This window comes from Aspergillus ochraceoroseus (genome assembly GCF_002846915.1).
Source record: "Aspergillus ochraceoroseus IBT 24754 chromosome Unknown P175scaffold_9, whole genome shotgun sequence".
NCBI lineage: Eukaryota > Fungi > Ascomycota > Eurotiomycetes > Eurotiales > Aspergillaceae > Aspergillus > Aspergillus ochraceoroseus.
Genome location: NW_024468484.1, coordinates 1 through 18,334, shown reverse-complemented (window position 1 = coordinate 18,334; position 18,334 = coordinate 1). Strand labels below are relative to the sequence as shown.

Below are 18,334 nucleotides of genomic sequence, written 5' to 3'. Positions count from 1 at the left end.
CACGAATACTTGACTACTACTAGGATTTCTACACGCAGCTGTAGAATAGCTAGGTACTGCTTCAATCATCCACAGCGAGTTCTATCTATCTATCTATCAACGGGAATAGACGCGAGATGGGCATGCGTTCACATTCACATTCACATTCACGTTCACGCAACGTAGTGGGTATTGAATTATCTCTCTAAAGCAGATAAACGCAGCAGCAGTAAAAGTAGCAGCAGTGCAATGCAGTAGCGGCATCAATTGAATCAGATCGAAACAAAACCAACATAACAAAATATCAACATAACAAGCGTGAGTGAGTAAGTATAAATACAACATGCAAAAAAAAAAAAAAAAAAAAAAAAAAAAAAAAGAAGAGAAAAAACGAAAACCAGCAGACGAACTTGAAAGCATCAACACCAACTGAAACTGGAATGCGTGTGGTATCAAACGAGCAAAGACGACGGTATAGCAGGCAGTAAAGTGAATTGATATCAAAACCCGAGTAAAAAAGGGAGAAAGGATTCCGTAGACAAAAGGTATGAATGTGGTTTCATATGTTCAGTTCATAGTGGAAGTACTGGGGTACTCTTTTTTTTTTTTTTTTTTTTTTTTTCAGATTCCTTTGTAGAGGCGAATATGGATAGGTGTATAGTGAATAAGGATGAGTATTGTCATGATATCAGCATGTCGTATCTATAGCCATGATAGCATTGCGTTATTTTAAAAGATGAGAGACGAGACGAGGCGCGAAAGATTGAGTCAAGTAGGCTTGTCGCAACCGATACGGCCGAGGAGGGCCTTGCGGTCGCTTTGGTCGCCCAATCGCACGCGGCCGCGGCCGCGGGGACGAACAGAGGCGGAGCCGTTGGATCTACGCCATTCGGCGTTGGAGACGTCCGTGGAGACAGTCGTGCCGTTGGGAACCTCTTTTCCTGGTCCGGAGACCTCCTCCTCTTCCTCTTCATCATCGCTGCGGGTGTCTTCTGCGTTACCGGTACGAAGGACTCCCACTGCGACGCGGACGACCATACTGAACCAGACCAGAGACAGCGCCTGTAACGACAAGAGCGAGCAGAGGAATATCCATTTGACGGTGGGGTTCATGCAGATCGGGCCGTCGACATTGAAGAACGGGGAGAAGAGATAGGTGAATTTATCGAGGTAGCCGTTCGTGGTGATCATTTCTGCCGGGGTTCGCGAGTAGCAGCCGTATGGCATCGCATCGGGGATGTCTTTGAAGATGGACCAGCAGAGCATGGGGTAATAAATATGACGGGAGACCAGCCAAACCACCATCATCACACCAAAGGCAATGTTGCAGCTCAGCTCGAAGCCCAGGTACTTGAGAACCTTGGCGAGCTGGGCGGAGTTAGCTCGGAGCTTATGAATGATTTCACACACATACCGGAAGCAGAAAGTCCACCACATCCATCAGGCTCAAGACCACATTGGAAACATTGTAGAACCCGTAGATATATGCGGAGCCGAGAAGGGTAATAGTAATAACATGGTGGGTCAACATCTGATAGTGGTCCTTCCTGCGCTCTTCAATGTGGATTACGAAGATTTGCTGGACCCAGAATGCCAGCTGTACGAGCAGGTACCACTTCAGAGAGCCGGAAAGACCACGCGACGGCCATTGGGCCCAAATATTTTTGAAATCCGCCCAGTAGTACGACTGGGACCAAATATACTATTCACCGTTAGCAAGTGGGCACGAACCCCCCCCCCCCCCCCCGGGTATATATAGTTGGCAACGACGAACCATGCCGAAAGCCCACGAGAAAGAATAGTACAAGAATTGCCAGCCCTGCTCAGAAAAGCGAATGGAAGCTTTCCGCTTCAAGCCCCAGCGCTGCGCCATCGGCTGCAGGCCCCATTCGATAGCAATGGCCCGGATCGCAGTAAACGCAACGATAGAGCTAGCGACAAAGTAGACATCATTCACGCCCTGGACGTATAGCCCTTGTGACGCTTGATAATATGACAGCTGGAAGAACGGAGTGGTGTATGGTGACAAAGAAGGATATAGGTGGTGAACAGCCAGAAGCATCGAAAGGATTGTCAAGGAAATCCCTATTGATAGAACGAGGTAGACCAAAGTTGATTAGCGCAGTTCTTCCGTTGATGGAACAAATTCAGGTCTCGGAAGCTGTAACTCCAGGTGAAAGCAAGAATGACAACAAAAAGGAGGGGTAGGGGGGGAGAGAAAAAGAAGAAGAAAAAAAAAAAGACTGGGAAAGGCTTCAATTGTGCATACCGATTTGGTTGACAACCACCCATTCGCGGAAGGTGGTTTCTTTCGCAGCGCGGTGGCCGGAAGACGAGGAAACGCAGGCATTGAGCTCTGTGACCGACTGCGACGGCAAGGATGCGTTTTTGGCCATCACGAGAGGGGGAGGGGAGAGAGGAGAGAGGAGAGAGGAGAGAGGAGAGAGGAGAGAGGAGAGAGGAGAGACGAGAGACGAGAGACGAGGTGTCAATGGAGAGTGGGATCAGCGGAAAAGAATCATGCAGACCAGGGACTAGGCAAGGCTGAGTGGTATCGGTGAGTGGAAAGCCAAAGAGGATTGCGAAGGAAGAGCGAGAGCGAGAGAGCGAGTGAGTGAGCGAAGTGGTTCCCGACCACTGATAGTAGAGGTGTAGTTAATCGAGGACTACTCCGAGCGTTGATGTGAGTTAGTGTTGGTGTTGCTAGTTATTTTGCAAGCAGTCTAGTCATCCGCAGTTCCGCGGCGGAGAACGTAAACGAGTCAGTCTTGTTGAGGTTTTCTCTTAGTCGCAGGGTTAATAATTCTAAAAGGACCGTGTCCCAGACCGGTCCTAGGTAGAGTCTACCTAAGAAGGAAGAATCAAGGGAGAATCAAGGGAGGGGGAGGAAGTTGTATGCGGAAGTCGGGACAAAGATATGAACGAGGTTTAACAGCAGATGAGAGGATTGGAAGAGAGGGGAAAAGAATCGCAAGCACAAGCTGGAGAGAAAGACTTGAGATTGGAGGGACACGTCGTTTACTTGGTCCGCAGTCGGTACCTGTGTCCCCCATAGTGTTTCGCTGGGCTCAACAGGTACCACACCGCCTGGAAATCCATTCTATTGTAACTATATCCGGCCCAGCCTCCGCATTGGTTTCTCCCCAATAACATCTGGCTACGGCTTCACACCCCGAGGTTAGAGGCTATCCCCCTCTCTGTTATCCCCCGAGCTAATATGTTGGGTTGAGTCTGCACGAAAGAAATGCATCTTCTGTGGCTCATCCGGAAGCCAATAAGTGGGATCGGCAGCCTTGGCGAGAGACCACTTATTAGCGATATTACTAGGGTTCTCATCCCTGCGAGAAGAATATTAGCTACAGGTATATAGTATATATATATATATATATATATTTATATTTACGATCCATCGATCTATTCTACCGTCTGCACTTCTTGCTGCCCATGCTCTAACCCCGCAGTCATTCCGTTCACATACTCCGCAGCACTGACTCCCAGCTGCGCCAGATCAACTCCTCCCTGTCCCGCCATCGCCCGCGACATCGCCCGCACCACGGCCGACTCCTCCCAGATACTCGACGGCAGGGCCCCCCCATTCACGCGGGAACTCTCCCCGTCCATCGCAACCACCGTCCGCCAATAGGCATCATCCCGGGCCTTGAGCACTTTATCCCGCACCACCGCATTGCGCGTCACGCTCGCCGCATGCAGTTTGGAGCTGGCCCCCGAGAGGCTCGCCAGCGATGCCGACACCAGCTGATCCACCTGATCGGCCTGGGTGGGCGGCGTGAAAAAGAACCGGTTGGTCGCCGACACGTAGATGAAAAACGCCAGCGCACCATCAAAGATCGCAAACGCGAGCGGTCGCAGCCGCGCCATGGTCTCGAACGCCGTGGAGGGGGTCGTGATCCCGTCGCGTACGGAGGCCGGGCCCGTCCGGACTGGGTCCCAGGTGAAGATAGCGTAGATGTCGATAGCTGCCAGTACGAGTCCTGCAATGGTAAACTTGTTCCGCCACCGCGCTGCCTCGCGCCCGGCAAAGGGGGACGCGGTGGTCAACCCGACGATCACCATGTGGAAGAGATGTGGAATCAGGGCGTTAAAGGGGAGATAGTAGAGGAGGTAAGTGTGGATGTCGTCGAGCGTGCAGAACTGGCATTGCGTTAGGGTTTCGGCACCGAAGCGGAGGTATGCCCGGCGCGCAGCCGGGGAGCTGAGTTTCGACTTGAGGAGTTGGTCGGCCGGTGTAAGAACACCCCCGGCACGGTGACGAGCTAGTCGACTGAAGATAATGTCCAGGGGCGTGTTGATGCGCGACCGGGTCAGAGAGAAGATACTGGGGCTGGGGGCGTAAGGATTGAACGGGAGGCTGAGGAGGAAGAAGAAGAGGATGGCGCAGAAGAGCACGTTTAGGGCCCGTGAAGCATTCGAAGGCAGAGGCTTTGGGTTCGGTTGCCGGGCAATCGCCAAACGGACATTTCGGTAGAAATTGAGGGCGCGCGGGAGGACAATCGGCGCAAAGAAAATCAAGAGGGACTTGATGCTGTTCAGTTGGTGAGTATAAAGACAAAAATTCAAGATCCTCATATACATACGTTGCAAAAGAGATCCCGATTTCGACCATCTTCCCGGATCGGTTGTACCGTAACCAAGCAGCTCAATGTGATGTGATGCTTTGATGAAGCCCAGCTGGCACGAACGATCTTATCGGGATGGCGCCAAGAAGCGGTTAGTCTCCGGTCTTGATTGTCTTACATACAGAGTACATATGAATTTGTTTCACTTGGCAACAAACAATCATTCAACCATCGTCTTCTTCCTATTTTTCTTTTTTTTTTTTTTTTTTTGGCTAACATGAATGTAGTGAACTAAAATAAGAAATTTACATAAAGATGGGAATCTGAAAACAGCAGCAAATAAAAAAAATGATCGAATCGTCGCTAATGTCATCAATAAACCAACGCCAATTTCCCCAGTCCCCGAGGCGTCTACAACATATACACTGTATTGCTGATGGAATCCAGCCTTATCGCTTCGCATTTCTGCGATTTAAATACGCCCCGACTGCATTGCTGGGTGATGCGCTAGGTTTGGGATCGCGAGCCCGGATGAGTCGCGAGAGTATTTCGACGAAGCCGCATCATTGTTAAGATTGACAGGATTAAGCGGACCAGAAATCTTCAAAGGAATCCGAGGCATGGTCGCTGTAGATGCTCGTCGCATAGGCCCCGAGGGACTGTACGTCGGTAGAATTTCGTCCCGTTTAGAGCTGAGCTGAAATGACCGCTGGCTGCAAGATCGTGAAGCCACCTTCTGAGGCGCCACTGCTCCATACACACGAACATGACGTGCACTCACCCCGATATCCCGATCCGCAAACGCAAAGTTCTGTATGCAAATATTATCAGGACTTACTAGCGCTACAAACTGCCTCGGGGGGATGTGAACTTACCGCTCCTACATTAATCGCGCTGACAACCAAAGCCAAGATTCCAGCAGAGATGATGATTCTCCAAAATGTAAGCCCAAGGGATTCTTGGCTTGTTGCCGGGGTATTGAGGTCGCCCAGTGCTCCCACCCCCAGTATCAGCATTGTGAATGCCAGGGAGAGGAATCCCGAATCTTGGCCTAGTGATGGCCAGTGGCGGTCGAAGAACGCGCGGAAGAATGGGAGTTCTGAGACCAGGAGGAACACTATATAGATATCCCGTTAGCGCCTCCACTCGGACATGTTCTACCTGTGGGAGAAAACTCACAACTGACTCCGATAGCCACAGCATGTGTGATAGCCTGGAAGAAGAAGAAGCTGGTCAAGAGATCGATCTTCACCAACATAACTACATGAGCCGCAATCATGTCGAGGAAGACAATGATGTTCAAGACACGGATGGCATTCAGAATCACATATCCTGGGCCAGCCAGGGACTCTTTCAGTGATGCCATCATGATGATTGTTGGGGTGGAGATAAGAACGCAGAAGCTTGGTGCTAGTATACTAGTCTCTATATGAACCCTTTTAGAGGATTTATTCAGGAAAATATGCGTAGGGAATTTGAGACCAAGGAGGAAAGAAATCTTAAGGAAGGTGGAGGTTCACGCGCTGACCAGCAGCAGAACTTGGGTGTTGACAGAGACTGAAAGGGACGAGAAGGAAGAAAGAAAGAACCACGAAGCCAAGTCGAGGCTTAAAGAAAGAACAAAGATCGATTATAATGGATATGATTCATGACCAGGTGGCTCTATTAACTGAGCCTGATACATGAGCAGCCCCTTCTGCAGCAAGCCCAAGTGAATCACTAAACAAAGACTACCACAATCAACACAATAGACAGGAATAGGATTTGAAACACACTCAACCAAGCCATTGAGAAATGCGATCCATTCAATTTGGCGCCACAGGAGGTCTTTTGTCCTTCCTTTCCCTTTCAGCCCTGACTCCTGCCCTGTCCAAAGCCGTCATTCTGGGAATCAATCCACTTCACCCGCTGTAGGATCCACAAGGGTATTCGCTGCCTTTGGGGGTGAAGGATCTTGTAGTGTTGAGATTAGCGCGGTAAGTATTGAAGCTCTTCCTCTTAAAAATGGTTCTGTTGCAAGTTCATGTACAAAGAGGAAGATGGAGTGGTTCAGAAGACCAGATCACATGCGATCTGAAACTCGTCGGTGCGAGCGCCTGATGATTGGTTCTCCTTTCATCTTCATCTCTCCAAAGCATCCTCGACAATCGCTCTGGTTTGTTGATTTAATTTAGATACGGAGCTTAGGTTGAAATTAAGCGCTTAAGTCTCCCAGAGTTTGTTCGTCGACCTTCGATACCAACAGTGTCCTTGCACAACGCGATTGCTCTCTCAAATGAACCTATCCCCGAGCGCCCTCATTTTTCCAATGTTTCCTCCTTCTTCTTTAGGGTCAGTTGAAAGAGACATTCCGATGAGACCATTATATACTAGGTATGGCTCGTGGTTCCCTCTGAGCAATGCCATCGCTAACGATCCAGGATAATTTCATCCGCCATGTTCTCCACCATAAGTGGCTGCTATCCTCCTGATCATTAAGCCTGCGATAGATGCATCGAATTCCCCGTGATGCATGCCCTGCGACAAGGTACTTCTAGCAGTATATACCCAATCAGCCATTCTGTATAGCCGCCCACTAGGCTTACTCGCAGCCTTGGGATCGCCGATGCCAATACAGGCATTAACAGAGAAACATACTATATATATATATATATATATATATATGACTGTAACATTAGCAACCTAAGCTTCAATAGGTTGATTTACGCCAGACTCACGCCATCAGTCATGGTGGGTTTCAGTAAAATACAGTTCTTAACTTACCACTATCACAAGCGCATAGTAACTTCAACTAGGCCGAGAGTTTGCGAGTAGATACCTTTCTGCGTACCTTGGTTCCGGGAGAGGAACCCAAGATTGAGTAAGATTTTGCCCCAGATGACCTATCTATTTTACCACGGGCTTAATTCTAGCGTTAGCATCCGTTCTTCTTCTGCTGGTGCGTGGGAGCAGGTGCAAAACTTGCTCAACAAACTATAGCTCGAACGACAGGTACAGCTAGAAGTTAACTTCAATGTCAACCAAAGCTCACGTTGGCACTGGGATATGAATCCCGAGCTCTCCTTTATAGTCTTCGTGGTATAGTTGTAAAAGAGGTATCTTTCATTTCCTTATCCAGGGTCTGCTGACATGGCAAGGTACTCGTGCAAGCCAGCCTGGGAGTCACGTACGACTCTGAGACGTTGCATTTCAGAAGCCTTGGACTCTCTAAATTCTCCTCTGGGAACCTCGATATGCGCAGATTGTAGAAAAAGGCCCAGCAACACTTGGTCTTCCCGAGACAATAGAAAATATCGCTGGGCTAGCTTTAACACACTGTGATCAACTTCTTGGTCATGATCATTCTTTTACTTTGACATGTCTCCATAGCGATTACGCATAAACCCGGGGCAGAAACTCTTGAAGTTATTCAGCTAATGGCTCAGGCTACTCACAAGGAGGAGAAGGCCATCGGGCCCTACCATGAGGATACTCTGCAGTCTCTCCACATGTTAATCGAATGGTATACAGACGCTGTTGGATATCGAGGCGCAAGAGGATAAAAATCCAACGAGCTGGGATGAGTGGTTTGTTGTCTAAGCAAAGAAGGGTTTTTTTTAAAAAAAAATATATATATATAATGCAGTCGCTAGATTAACTGGAATCTGGAATGATACAACATATACTACCTAGTCACAGTATAGCCAGGCTTAAAAAAAAAAGCGCAAGATGGCGGGTCGGCGGCTATGTATGGTTGCTAAAAAAAGCGGCATCCAATCGACACCGGGCAAAACTTCCACGTCGGTAGCAACCCAACGTTTTCCTCCTCCTCCTGTGGCAGATTCGTTATCATATAGAATCCAAAACATACATTCGATCTTCATCGACGAGGGGTCTATGGATTAAACCCCCCACCAGATCAAAATGACCCGTGGAAATCAGAGAAATAAAGACCGCGAGAGGAACGAGAAGGAAATGGCGAAAAAGGTTCAACATTCCTTCCTTCCTTCCTCCAAAAGACGACCTCTAGATATCTAATATCGACCAAAATCATCTACTAACCCGGCTTAATCAACTGCATAGAGAAACGCCAATAACCTATCTGGATCCGAGTTCCAGCGCAAGAAGGAGAGCGACGCCGAGAAGATGCGCATAAAGCAAGCACAGGGTGAGTGATGCAGGAGCCTCGTCTTTGTTCCCCTTCACCCCTGCAGGCACATCAGCGCAGGGAAGAATACCTGCATATCTATATGTTATATTGTTTTTTATCTCTTTCTTTGATCCAGTCTTTTCTTTTTCTTTTCTTTTCTTTTTTTTTTCTTTTTGTGGTTGTTGAATCAACTGACTCGGTGGGTTTCTCTTATTAGCCGACGCACGCAAAGCAGCAGACGGGGCAGCAGGGGGAGGGAAGAAAAAATGACATGACAAGTCTTTCTTTCACTTGACTCTTCCCTGCTTGAAAGAAGCGTACTACTAGTATACTTTCTATCGCCTGACCTTCCGCCTTTCCCGACCTCTCTCGTTTCCTCCGATTCAGACCGTCGATATATTCGTGAGTTGGGCTTCGTGCGCGGCTCGGCCTGGCCTATTGGTTCTGGTTTGGATAGAGCGCGCCGCCTACCTAAAGTACCTACCTACCGTGTTCAAATTAGGGGGAACTGCGAAACAAAGAAATTAATACAGAGGGCACGCACGCTATTTTGTGGGCAAGATAGATTATTCATGTTTGATAGAAGAGTGCTATGTGGAGGCAGCAGCTCAAGTCAAGTAGATTGATTGGTATATGTATATTTATAACGGGGGTTCCGCGGTCGGAAACGGAGTCATCGGCGCATGTTACTTATGTTACGATGATGGCGATGGTGCCGTATGATTTGTTAGCGAGGCGTTTTTAACTCATTCTTGCAGCGTTTTTGGGCTTTCCCGTGTGTAATCTTCTCCAGATCTATCATGGGTCATTTAGTGTGGTTTATACGTTGGCTACTTGGGGTATACCGGTGGGAAGGGGGAATGTTGAAGGAGCGTTGCTATTACTGGGTAGGTAGGGATATACAGGTGGCAAGGCTGTGTTGATTTATGTGGGTTTATTCACGGTTTGTCGAGTGTCGCTCCAGTGAATCCTAGCCTTATCTACCCATGACCTCCACCCCATTTCCTCGCCGTCCCTATCCTTCGCAGGGTGGAACATGAAATTCCATGGGTATGTATTCACATTTTGTCCGAGGCCATCCCGCAGCTTGAACTTCCTGGTACTCAAATCCACACAAGTCCAGAGACTCTCGCCTTCCCAGCCGATATCCAGCGCAAACTCGACCAGCTTCCCGACACTCTCGAGATGCAGAGTCGGATTGCGGGCTGCATCTAGTAAATAGAGCAGAAACATTAAGCCCGATATATCGGCTGGATGGGCCATACACCAGTCGAGTACAGTATCGACGATGCTCCGTGCTAAGAGAATACTCCAGTCTCCCATCTCCCCGCCAAGCCCGGATAAGAGGTGGTGGAGCTCTCGCATGGAGTTGAAGGCGTAGTAGTTTTTGGGATGCAGCTCGCCCGCACGTAGACCAACGGCTAATTCAGCTTGGAAAAGGCCCTTTGTCGTCTCCAATTCTGGCTTGCGTAGCTTCACCAGGTGTGCTAGCACCCAGAGGCGATGCTGCCAGAGCGTAGGTGATTTGGTATGACGGTGTAGCGGAGAACAAAGATACGTTGTCATCAGGGACAGTTCGGTGCTGAGTGCACGGTCGAGCTCATTTTGGTCCAAATGACCATGAAGTAAGGTGACCAGCCACTTTTTTCGCCAGTTACATGCTGTGAGATGTTCGCAGTCGAAAAGGAGGATGATCTCCGAGGCGGTTCGGAGCTTCGTATTCACCTCGTCGTCGTCGTCGTCGTCGTCTATTGCATCCCCACTGGAGACTTTATGGCCGTGGCTCAGGGTTCCAAAGAAGACGTCTCGGGCAGTTACAAAGGCCTGCACTAGATATTTCTTTGTGGCCCCGATTGACTGCTCATCCTGGAGAAACGGCCCAAGAGCCGGCGGGAGGATTTCAATTTCAAGAACGCAATCACCTCTGGTCGCGAAGATGCGCGATAGTTCTTGGAAGGCTGGTGTTTGCGGCGGACATTCTGATGTCATTGGGAGGCACGCTGTCTTTTACCTAGGTAGCATACCTATGTATCTGGATGTGTATAGGATTAGTTGTGGTGTTTTCTCTTCCACCTCGCCGCGTAGTTCAAGATCGGAGCTCAGAAACGCCGCCAGCCGACAACGGCAAAAGCACCAGTTGGTCGATATGACAAACGTCATTTCTTCTGTTGTGTGTAAGAGTTTCCAGCTAAAGGTTTCTCCTCAAAATATATCCTCAACTCAATAAATTCGAACCCTTGACACAGACTCATCGCTTCGCAAACATGTTGCCCCTCATTTGGACGGTGTTTTTCATTCATGTCGCCATTTTCCTGGTGAACACCATTGGTGCGGCCACGATTGACAACCTGGTACGTCCAGTCTGCCTACGAATTTCGTCAACATGTCCCCCTAACGAACACGTTCTCTCTAGCTATGGGTTCTTTTTCTCAAGATCCCGACATCAATGTCCCAGACTGCCCGGGACCAGAATAAGATGAAGCGCGAGGCCGTCCAGCTCAAGCGGGAGATGAACAACACGAGCTCGCAGGATGAATTCGCCAAGTGGGCTAAACTGAGACGACGACACGACAAGGCGATGAGCGACTACGAGACCCTGCGTATGTTTTCCTTTCTCCGTGCCCTTCTTTAATAATTCAGATATAATAAGATCTGCTGGGAAATCTACAGAACTGACCTGGGCTACTCTGCTCCAGACAAGAAACTCTCCTCGCAGAAAACCTCCTTCGACTGGATCGTCAAAATCGCCCGGTGGCTCAGCACAAACGGCCTGAAAATCTTCGTCCAATTCAGATACTCCAAGACACCTGTGTTTCCGCTTCCCGGCGGCTGGTTCCCTTACTACATTGAATGGATCTTGTCGTTTCCTCGTGCGCCACAGGGCTCGGTGAGCGTGCAGGTGTGGAACAGCGTGTGCGCCACGGCCGTTACAGTTATTGCGGAGATTCTTACAGCGGTGTTTCTGCAGATGCGGCAAAGAATAGCGACTCCTGTTCCTGCTACGGCCAAAAAGACGCAATGATCCTTGGGGCCTTTTTTTTTTTTTTTTTTTTTTTGTCATGGTTACACGTGGAGTCAAGGTAAGGTACGGAGTCTAGCATGGACAGTGTGAAATAAATGAAAAGAGGCTGTCTTGTCTTCTCTATGATAAGCATATTTGTTAAATAATGAAACGATAGGCATAAAAGGTATATAGTGATGATGTTTCTCAGATATAAAAAAAAAATCGTTTATCGTCAGCAACCCCATACCGTAGCAGGAGTTTCAGTGCTTGACTCTATGATTGGTATATCATCATGTGAAGCAGCATGAAATAACACTATACCACCTATTGCATAGGCGTACCAGGACATGAAAGGAAAGGGGAATGGGAATGGGAAATGGAAAGGTATAATAATCCGAGTCCGGCCCCTTCGACAGAGCATCTGTGACAGCAAACGTAAATAAAGCACGCCATCACCGCTTTCCATAAGCTACAGACTCTGAAAAGAAGAAGAAGAAAAAAAAAAAAAAAGAATTGAACTCCTCGCCTCAAGAATGAGCCCCATTGAGTTACCCAGCCTCCGTAAAGAAACCAGGCAATCGCATGACTATGCAAACACGACGAAAGGCAACCCAAATAAAAACCCCCCCTCCGGTGCCCGCCATACCACCATTGATTCCACCAGACAGGTATCGCCAGGCGTCGGGTACAGTCAAGAAACCGGGAGGGAATAGGGCAGTAAGCCGCTGTCAAACTGCTTCTATGGCGGCGCGTTTCCGCATTGCCTGACCAGGAAATTTGGACAGGGTGTCCGGGGACTTTCTCCCAAAGCGACCTCTCAGTAGTAGAAGAGGAGAGAACGGGTAGGTCCTCTGTGTGTGAGCTTTGAATGCGATTCTTTGAGCGAGGAGTTGAAGAGAAGAGAAAGAAGGAGAGGAAATTTCAGTATTAATTTTTTTTTTTTTTTTTTCTACGGAGCTTGTGGTGTGCTAGTCTGGTTTAGGTTAGAGTGTGGTCACGTGTATGTTTTGGGCTTCGGTTGCTGGGGCTTTTCCCGATTAGGAATATTATTGTCCACTGCACTTGCACTGCACTTCTTGCTGGAGCTCTTGACAACCAGCTCTTACTTTCCACAAAACCAATTCTTGAATCTCATTTGTATTGTTCTCTTTAGAGTGGCTGTTAGGGAGATACCGGTAGAAGGGGTTTCCAGTGACTTTTCACTGTATCTCAGCTGAGTCACCTCACCTGCATATTCACCTTCGTCGAGCATGAATTTGATGATGAATTTCACGCAAGTAACTCTCAATCTCTAATTGCTGGTTTCACTACTCTGTACTCCATATAGTTTGCAAATAAAAGCAATTATAGCCTTGACATATAAAAAAAGGATAAATAGGCCATAACCCCCGAAAAATCTTGACAAGTCCATCATAGAGAATTAGCTACAAACCCTCCCAGCAAAGCTCCTGCAGCCAATATCCAAAATTCCAGACCAAGGGCTTTGTTATCCATCCTACTTTATAATTTGACATCAGGGCCATCATATCTGGTATCTGACACCGGCACCCCCCCCCCCTTTTGCGCCCCGACTTGGGTGATATTCAAGCAATGGTTCCTGGTCCCGCTGGCGTTACGGCGGCGAAGCAGTGGACCCAAGACGCGGATATATTCCTTCGTCGTCTGAAGAAGGAAGACCAAACGGAGCGTCTGTTGCGGTCCATAAACCGCAATGTTTTCCCTTTGTTCAATTTGCAGCGTGCCGGGGCGGGCTTAGCAGAGCTGGAGGATGATTACGAGGAGATCTGGGATGGCTATGATGAGTAGAGGGGTCGTTTCGCCATTTCTTCACCTTTTCACACGATAATATCACGAATACGGTCCACAGACCCCTTCACATCTTTGTGGAACCTACTCAGAGGGTGGTGATGACCAGATAGATGCAGGCATGCTGCTGGACAGAAATTTCAAAAAGCAGGGCTGCACGAACGAAGAAACGAAGTACGCTGCCATGCGTATGGAAGTCATGTTACAATCCGTTGGCAGACGGTCAGACAGGACATGACTCCGTTACATTGCAGCTCCCAAAGGGACTTTACTTGCGGGGAGTAAATGTGAAAATGATCTACTTCATGGAATTGACTCCCATGAGGACTGGAATTTTAGTACCAGTGGCTCTGGCGAAGTATATGAGTCTCATGGTATAATATCCCAGTTACCTTGCTAGACAAAACGAATACCAGCGCAATGCATTCTACCACATCAAAGGCCTGGGACAATCATTCGAAAAGGCAACCCGCGGAGAATGTGGATGTCAACGTATCCCCGCTGGGTGCGTCAGAGATATCATATCCATGCCTTTCTGCCCACCTAAACCACTACCTGCTTTAGGTGCGCCACATATTCTTCGCGATCATATATTCTTCGCGATTTTTTAATATTTAAAGCTATATAATAACAATAATACTAGTAATTAAAATAAAAAAACTCTCTAACTTCTTTAGTATATCTTATATTATTAATTTCTCTTTAAATTAACTTCTACAAGTATAAAGAGAGTAGAGAACTATATACTTTCTTTTTCTACTTTGCTAACCTTCTCTACTTATATTTAGTATTCTTTGCTTTCTTATCTTTAATTAATTAAATAGCATTATAAACTCTTAGAATCCTATTACTAGATAGACCTTTAATCTAGTACTTAGTATAAACCTAGTATTAAGGCTCTTGTATGGTCCTAATCCTTTAAATTACTTTCTAGGTTATTTTTAGCTTCTCAAGCTTCTCTACCTAATATTAAAAGAGTTTTAATATATTCTGCCTTACTTAGTTAGATACCTTATTAAGTTCCTTTATAATCTTTACCTAATTTTTTAGAAGAGCCTCTATTATTACTAGAGGACTATTTTTAATACTAGAGGATAGTAATAGTAGTAAAGATAAAATTTAATAAAAATTAATTAATATATCTAGTATATTTATCTAATTTACTAGTTTTTTAATAATTTTAATATTATTAACTAGCTAGATACTATATTCTTTAAAAATATCTTAAATAATTTGCTAGTAAAAGGTCTAGTTATAGATTAGCTAGATAATCTTTATGTCACGGCGACCACGTGACATGCAACCACATGCCGAACCACATGCCGAACCACATACCCAGTAACCGAGGGTAATCGGGAGAACGGCAACATTCGAGTCGCCTGCGCCGCGCCGGCGACTCGACTAGGCAACATAAATAGCAACGCAATAACCCCCGAAGTGCTGAGAGACAAGCACTTCGTTTTGTTACTTCCAGTACCTTCCTACTATCCTCGTACTCCGTGTAGCTTTGCTTCCTTTACCAACACTACCCATACCCAAGCGCCTCGCCAGTGAGACGCTTACAATTCGAAGTGCTTCTTTACCAAGCGAAGCAACATGGCGAGTACGAGAAGGACTACCCGCTCCTCCTCCCAAGGAGTGGCGGATCCAAACTCCATGGAATCTACAACCATGGTTCCGGAAACCATTATCGAGGAAGGTTTAACGGCACCAGCGACTCTCCAGCGCCAACCCGTCGAGTTGACGGAAGACGATAAGCTGTGGCGCATGGCCCAATACATGGCGCAAGCCATGCAGACGGGTAGGGAGAAGGTGCCCGAACCCGAGTTCTTCAAGGCACGAAACCTGAAGGAACTTGGTGTCTTCCTGGAAGACCTCCAAGACTACTTTGGGTCGCAGGGGAAACTCTATGAGAGCGACGCGGCCAAGGTCCGCTACGCTACGGGTCGCCTGAAAGACGACGTAAAGCAGGCGTGGCGCTCTAAGCATGGAGCGAACCCCGAAGGACTCACCTATTCAGAATTCACTGAGTTCCTGCGGAACTTCCTAGAACCAGAGAGAGACCGCGGGCAGACGGCGGCTCACCGGCTCCTACACATGAGACAAGGACCACAACAGAGCATACGAACCCTGATAACCCAGATGGAGGAGTTCGTCCCAATGATCGAAGCCGATCTTGAAGGATTCCTCTGCCAGCTAGCCATCCAAATGGCCCGGCCCGAATTGCGCAAGGAAATCCAGCGGGACGCGACGACGCCGCGAAGTCTAGCCGAAGTCGCCGAACTGGGGGCAAGGTACGAGAAACTTCAGAAACAAGAGAAGCAGGAAAGCCAAATGGGATACAACCAAACCAACCCCTGGGGTCTCGTGTGTCGAAGGATGACTCAAGGAAGAGAAAGAAAGATGACGGCGAAGCAACGAACCCCCGACCGAACAAATTCCAGCGGAAAGAGTCAAAGGAGGAGTGGCGGAACCGCCAGAACCAAAGAAAGGAAGGCCGATGCTACCAGTGCAATCAAACCGGTCATATCGCAAGGAAATGCCCCCAGCGCAGAGAAGGCGCCGAGGGGGGCAGGAGAATCAGAGGACCAAGACCAATGACGGTCGAATGCTCCAGAATCCCTAGTGCTCCAACAGGACGAAGAGGCGCCGGCGGGACCCCCTCCTAGCCGCCGTAGCCATCCTGGTGGGCAAGAAATGGGTCACGACAAGGGCGCTTATGGATACTGGAGCGAACGAGGACTTTATCTCCTACCGCTTCTTGGCTAAAGAAGGAATAAACCCTCGACAAGACAAAGATGGAGCAACCCGTGCGTTTCGCTAACGGCTCAACGGCGCCGTGCTACGCGAGATTCCAGGCGAAGAAGCCGAATCACGGATAGCCTCGACGAAACTAGAGAATTCGACATGGAATACCATGTAGTTAGATTTGGAAGAAAAAGAATACCAACTGATCCTAGGGCGCAGCTGGCTGAGCCCGGTCGACCCCGACGTCTCCTTGGCGGCGCGAACACCTGGCGCTACCGGAGGGAAAAAGTTGAAGATCAAAATCGAATCGCCCAAGCGATTCAAGAGCACGTATGGAGGCAAAGGACTCCACTATGCTGGTCTTGAGCCAACCACGCGACGGACAGTGGTGCGACGGGGGGCTCTCCCAAATGCTACGAAGAATGGAAATCGGTATTTCTCGGAGAAAAGAGGCAGAGTGCGCTCCCCTCTGAAAAAGCTTAGTCATGGACATACCATTTAGTCGCCGGCGCAGCGGCACCGACGGCCGGCTGTATAGTATGGTCAAGGACGGACGTTAGCGACCTTGAGGGAGTTATATCGATCGAATTGTTGGAAAAAGGATGGATCCGGCCCTCAACGAGCGCAGCGGGCGCGCCGGTGCTTTTCGTGCGAAAGGCCGACGGGTCGCTACGGCTCTGTGTGGATTATAGGGGCCTGAACGCAATTACCATCAAGAACCGATATCCCCTCCCACGAATCGACGAACTAATGGACCGACTGGTCGGAGCCAAACGATTCACTAAACTGGATCTGCGAGACGCCTACCACCGGATTCGCATCCGTCGGGGCGACGAGTGGAAGACGGCGTTTCGCACGAGGTATGGACACTATGAATATCTAGTCATGCCTTTTGGGTTGTGCAATGCCCCGGCTACCTTTCAAGCATACATCAACGAAGCAATGAAGGGGATCCTGGATGAATTTTGCATAGTATATCTGGACGATATCCTGATCTACTCACAAACGGAGGAAGAGCACGAGCGCCACGTCGGCGAAGTACTGTCGCGCCTCCGGAAGCATAACCTCTACGCAAAACTTTCGAAGTGCAACTTTCACCAGGAGGAAGTACATTTCCTTGGCTTCATTGTGGGAATCAAAGGAATCCGAATAGACCCCGAGCGGGTGCGCACCGTGGGCGACTGGCCGGAACCACGCTCGTTCCACGACATTCAAGTATTCCTGGGATTCACGGGATATTTTCGAAGATTCATCTACCAGTACTCCAAGATTACCGCCCCACTGAGCGACATGCTAAAGGGGATGGTAAAGGGGAGGAAGAGCGGCCCCTTCAAGATGACAGAGAACGGTCGAAGCGCCTTTGAGGCGCTGAAGCAGGCGTTCTCTGGACCCCCAGCGCTGCGGCATTTTGACCCGGAACAAGAGATACTCCTGGCAACCGATGCATCAGGTTTTGCAATTGCGGGAATCCTAATGCAACGCGATGGCGCCCAGTCCGCGAAGACACGGCGCGCCGCTTGGCAACCCGTGGCCTTCCACTCGAGGAAGCTGATCGAGGCGGAGAGGAGGTACGAAACTCATGACCAAGAACTACTAGCCATAGTAGAATGCTTCAAGGTATGGCGCCACTACCTCGAAGGCAACCCGCACGCGATACGCGTGCAGACAGATCACGCGAATCTGAAATATTTCTACACCACTAAGACTCTGAATCAACGCCAGGCCAGATGGGCCGAGCTCCTAGCGGCATACGATTTCCAGATTGAATATCGGCCTGGCAGCCTCAACCCAGCCGATGCGCCTTCGAGGCGAAAGGATTACGAACCTGCCCAACGGGATACAGCCGAGGGACTCTTGCCTACGCTTCGGGTGAAGCTAGGAGGTTCACGGAACGATCGAGGTGGGAGTAGGATGGTGGCTCCCGAGAGACCCCGATCGTGCGGTCAAGAGGTCCGGAACTTTTGACCCAAAGAACGCTAGCGCGAAAGGCGGCTAGCAACGAGCAAGCCTGCGGGACGCCATCGACCACTCTGCGAGACTTACTTCGGGAGACACAACGTGGGGACGCCACGCGAGTCGTATTCGGAGCAA

At 48.8% G+C, this 18,334-nt stretch overlaps 9 protein-coding genes across 9 annotated transcripts; 3 read left to right on the top strand and 6 right to left on the bottom strand.

Moving 5' to 3' along the window:
• Positions 1-8: 8 nt before the first annotated feature.
• P175DRAFT_0371068 (uncharacterized protein) lies at positions 9-573 on the bottom strand. The gene has a single exon (XM_040892945.1). The coding sequence runs from the start codon at positions 397-399 to the stop codon at positions 97-99; it is 303 nt and encodes a 100-aa protein (XP_040749032.1). The 5' UTR covers positions 400-573; the 3' UTR covers positions 9-96.
• A 174-nt stretch (positions 574-747) lies between these two features.
• P175DRAFT_0535389 (putative longevity-assurance protein (LAC1)) lies at positions 748-2,375 on the bottom strand (the record flags this gene model as incomplete). Its single annotated transcript, XM_040900216.1, has 4 exons — positions 748-1,347; positions 1,394-1,681; positions 1,754-2,064; positions 2,249-2,375. 4 exons carry the CDS (start codon positions 2,373-2,375, stop codon positions 748-750), a joined length of 1,326 nt encoding a protein of 441 aa, XP_040749031.1.
• A 1,012-nt stretch (positions 2,376-3,387) lies between these two features.
• P175DRAFT_0504378 (uncharacterized protein) lies at positions 3,388-4,642 on the bottom strand. Its single transcript, XM_040897854.1, has 2 exons — positions 4,575-4,642; positions 3,388-4,522 (listed from the first exon to the last, which is right to left on the bottom strand). Exons 1-2 carry the CDS (start codon positions 4,601-4,603, stop codon positions 3,394-3,396), a joined length of 1,158 nt encoding a protein of 385 aa, XP_040749030.1. The 5' UTR covers positions 4,604-4,642; the 3' UTR covers positions 3,388-3,393.
• A 386-nt stretch (positions 4,643-5,028) lies between these two features.
• Positions 5,029-5,925, bottom strand: P175DRAFT_0495840 (uncharacterized protein; the record flags this gene model as incomplete). The annotated part of the gene is made up of 3 exons (XM_040896096.1): positions 5,029-5,367; positions 5,432-5,673; positions 5,736-5,925. 3 exons carry the CDS (start codon positions 5,923-5,925, stop codon positions 5,029-5,031), a joined length of 771 nt encoding a protein of 256 aa, XP_040749029.1.
• A 1,508-nt stretch (positions 5,926-7,433) lies between these two features.
• Positions 7,434-8,098, top strand: P175DRAFT_0535386 (uncharacterized protein; the record flags this gene model as incomplete). Its single annotated transcript, XM_040900215.1, has 2 exons — positions 7,434-7,494; positions 7,926-8,098. The coding sequence occupies 2 exons, from the start codon at positions 7,434-7,436 to the stop codon at positions 8,096-8,098; spliced, it is 234 nt and encodes a 77-aa protein (XP_040749028.1).
• Positions 8,099-8,459: 361 nt separating this feature from the next.
• On the top strand, positions 8,460-8,955 carry P175DRAFT_0445255 (4F5 domain protein; the record flags this gene model as incomplete). Its single annotated transcript, XM_040894271.1, has 3 exons — positions 8,460-8,522; positions 8,619-8,703; positions 8,903-8,955. The coding sequence occupies 3 exons, from the start codon at positions 8,460-8,462 to the stop codon at positions 8,953-8,955; spliced, it is 201 nt and encodes a 66-aa protein (XP_040749027.1).
• Positions 8,956-9,548: 593 nt separating this feature from the next.
• P175DRAFT_0504377 (uncharacterized protein) lies at positions 9,549-10,739 on the bottom strand. Its single transcript, XM_040897853.1, has one exon. The coding sequence runs from the start codon at positions 10,672-10,674 to the stop codon at positions 9,610-9,612; it is 1,065 nt and encodes a 354-aa protein (XP_040749026.1). The 5' UTR covers positions 10,675-10,739; the 3' UTR covers positions 9,549-9,609.
• A 126-nt stretch (positions 10,740-10,865) lies between these two features.
• On the top strand, positions 10,866-11,718 carry P175DRAFT_0504376 (guided entry of tail-anchored proteins factor 1). The gene is made up of 3 exons (XM_040897852.1): positions 10,866-11,036; positions 11,099-11,285; positions 11,382-11,718. The coding sequence occupies exons 1-3, from the start codon at positions 10,950-10,952 to the stop codon at positions 11,705-11,707; spliced, it is 600 nt and encodes a 199-aa protein (XP_040749025.1). The 5' UTR covers positions 10,866-10,949; the 3' UTR covers positions 11,708-11,718.
• A 115-nt stretch (positions 11,719-11,833) lies between these two features.
• On the bottom strand, positions 11,834-12,286 carry P175DRAFT_0371060 (uncharacterized protein). Its single transcript, XM_040892944.1, has one exon. The coding sequence runs from the start codon at positions 12,153-12,155 to the stop codon at positions 11,922-11,924; it is 234 nt and encodes a 77-aa protein (XP_040749024.1). The 5' UTR covers positions 12,156-12,286; the 3' UTR covers positions 11,834-11,921.
• Positions 12,287-18,334: the final 6,048 nt, after the last annotated feature.

Coding starts and splice junctions, on each gene's coding strand:
- P175DRAFT_0371068 (XM_040892945.1), bottom strand. CDS start 399: ATGCTTTCAAGTTCGTCTGCTGGTTTTCGTTTTTTCTCTTCTTTTTTT.
- P175DRAFT_0504378 (XM_040897854.1), bottom strand. CDS start 4,603: ATGGTCGAAATCGGGATCTCTTTTGCAAC. Junction 4,523..4,574: donor ATCGGGATCTCTTTTGCAAC/GTATGTATATGA, acceptor CCAACTGAACAG/CATCAAGTCCCTCTTGATTT.
- P175DRAFT_0504376 (XM_040897852.1), top strand. CDS start 10,950: ATGTTGCCCCTCATTTGGACGGTGTTTTTCATTCATGTCGCCATTTTC. Junction 11,037..11,098: donor CGGCCACGATTGACAACCTG/GTACGTCCAGTC, acceptor CGTTCTCTCTAG/CTATGGGTTCTTTTTCTCAA. Junction 11,286..11,381: donor GAGCGACTACGAGACCCTGC/GTATGTTTTCCT, acceptor ACTCTGCTCCAG/ACAAGAAACTCTCCTCGCAG.
- P175DRAFT_0371060 (XM_040892944.1), bottom strand. CDS start 12,155: ATGGAAAGCGGTGATGGCGTGCTTTATTTACGTTTGCTGTCACAGATG.
- P175DRAFT_0504377 (XM_040897853.1), bottom strand. CDS start 10,674: ATGACATCAGAATGTCCGCCGCAAACACCAGCCTTCCAAGAACTATCG.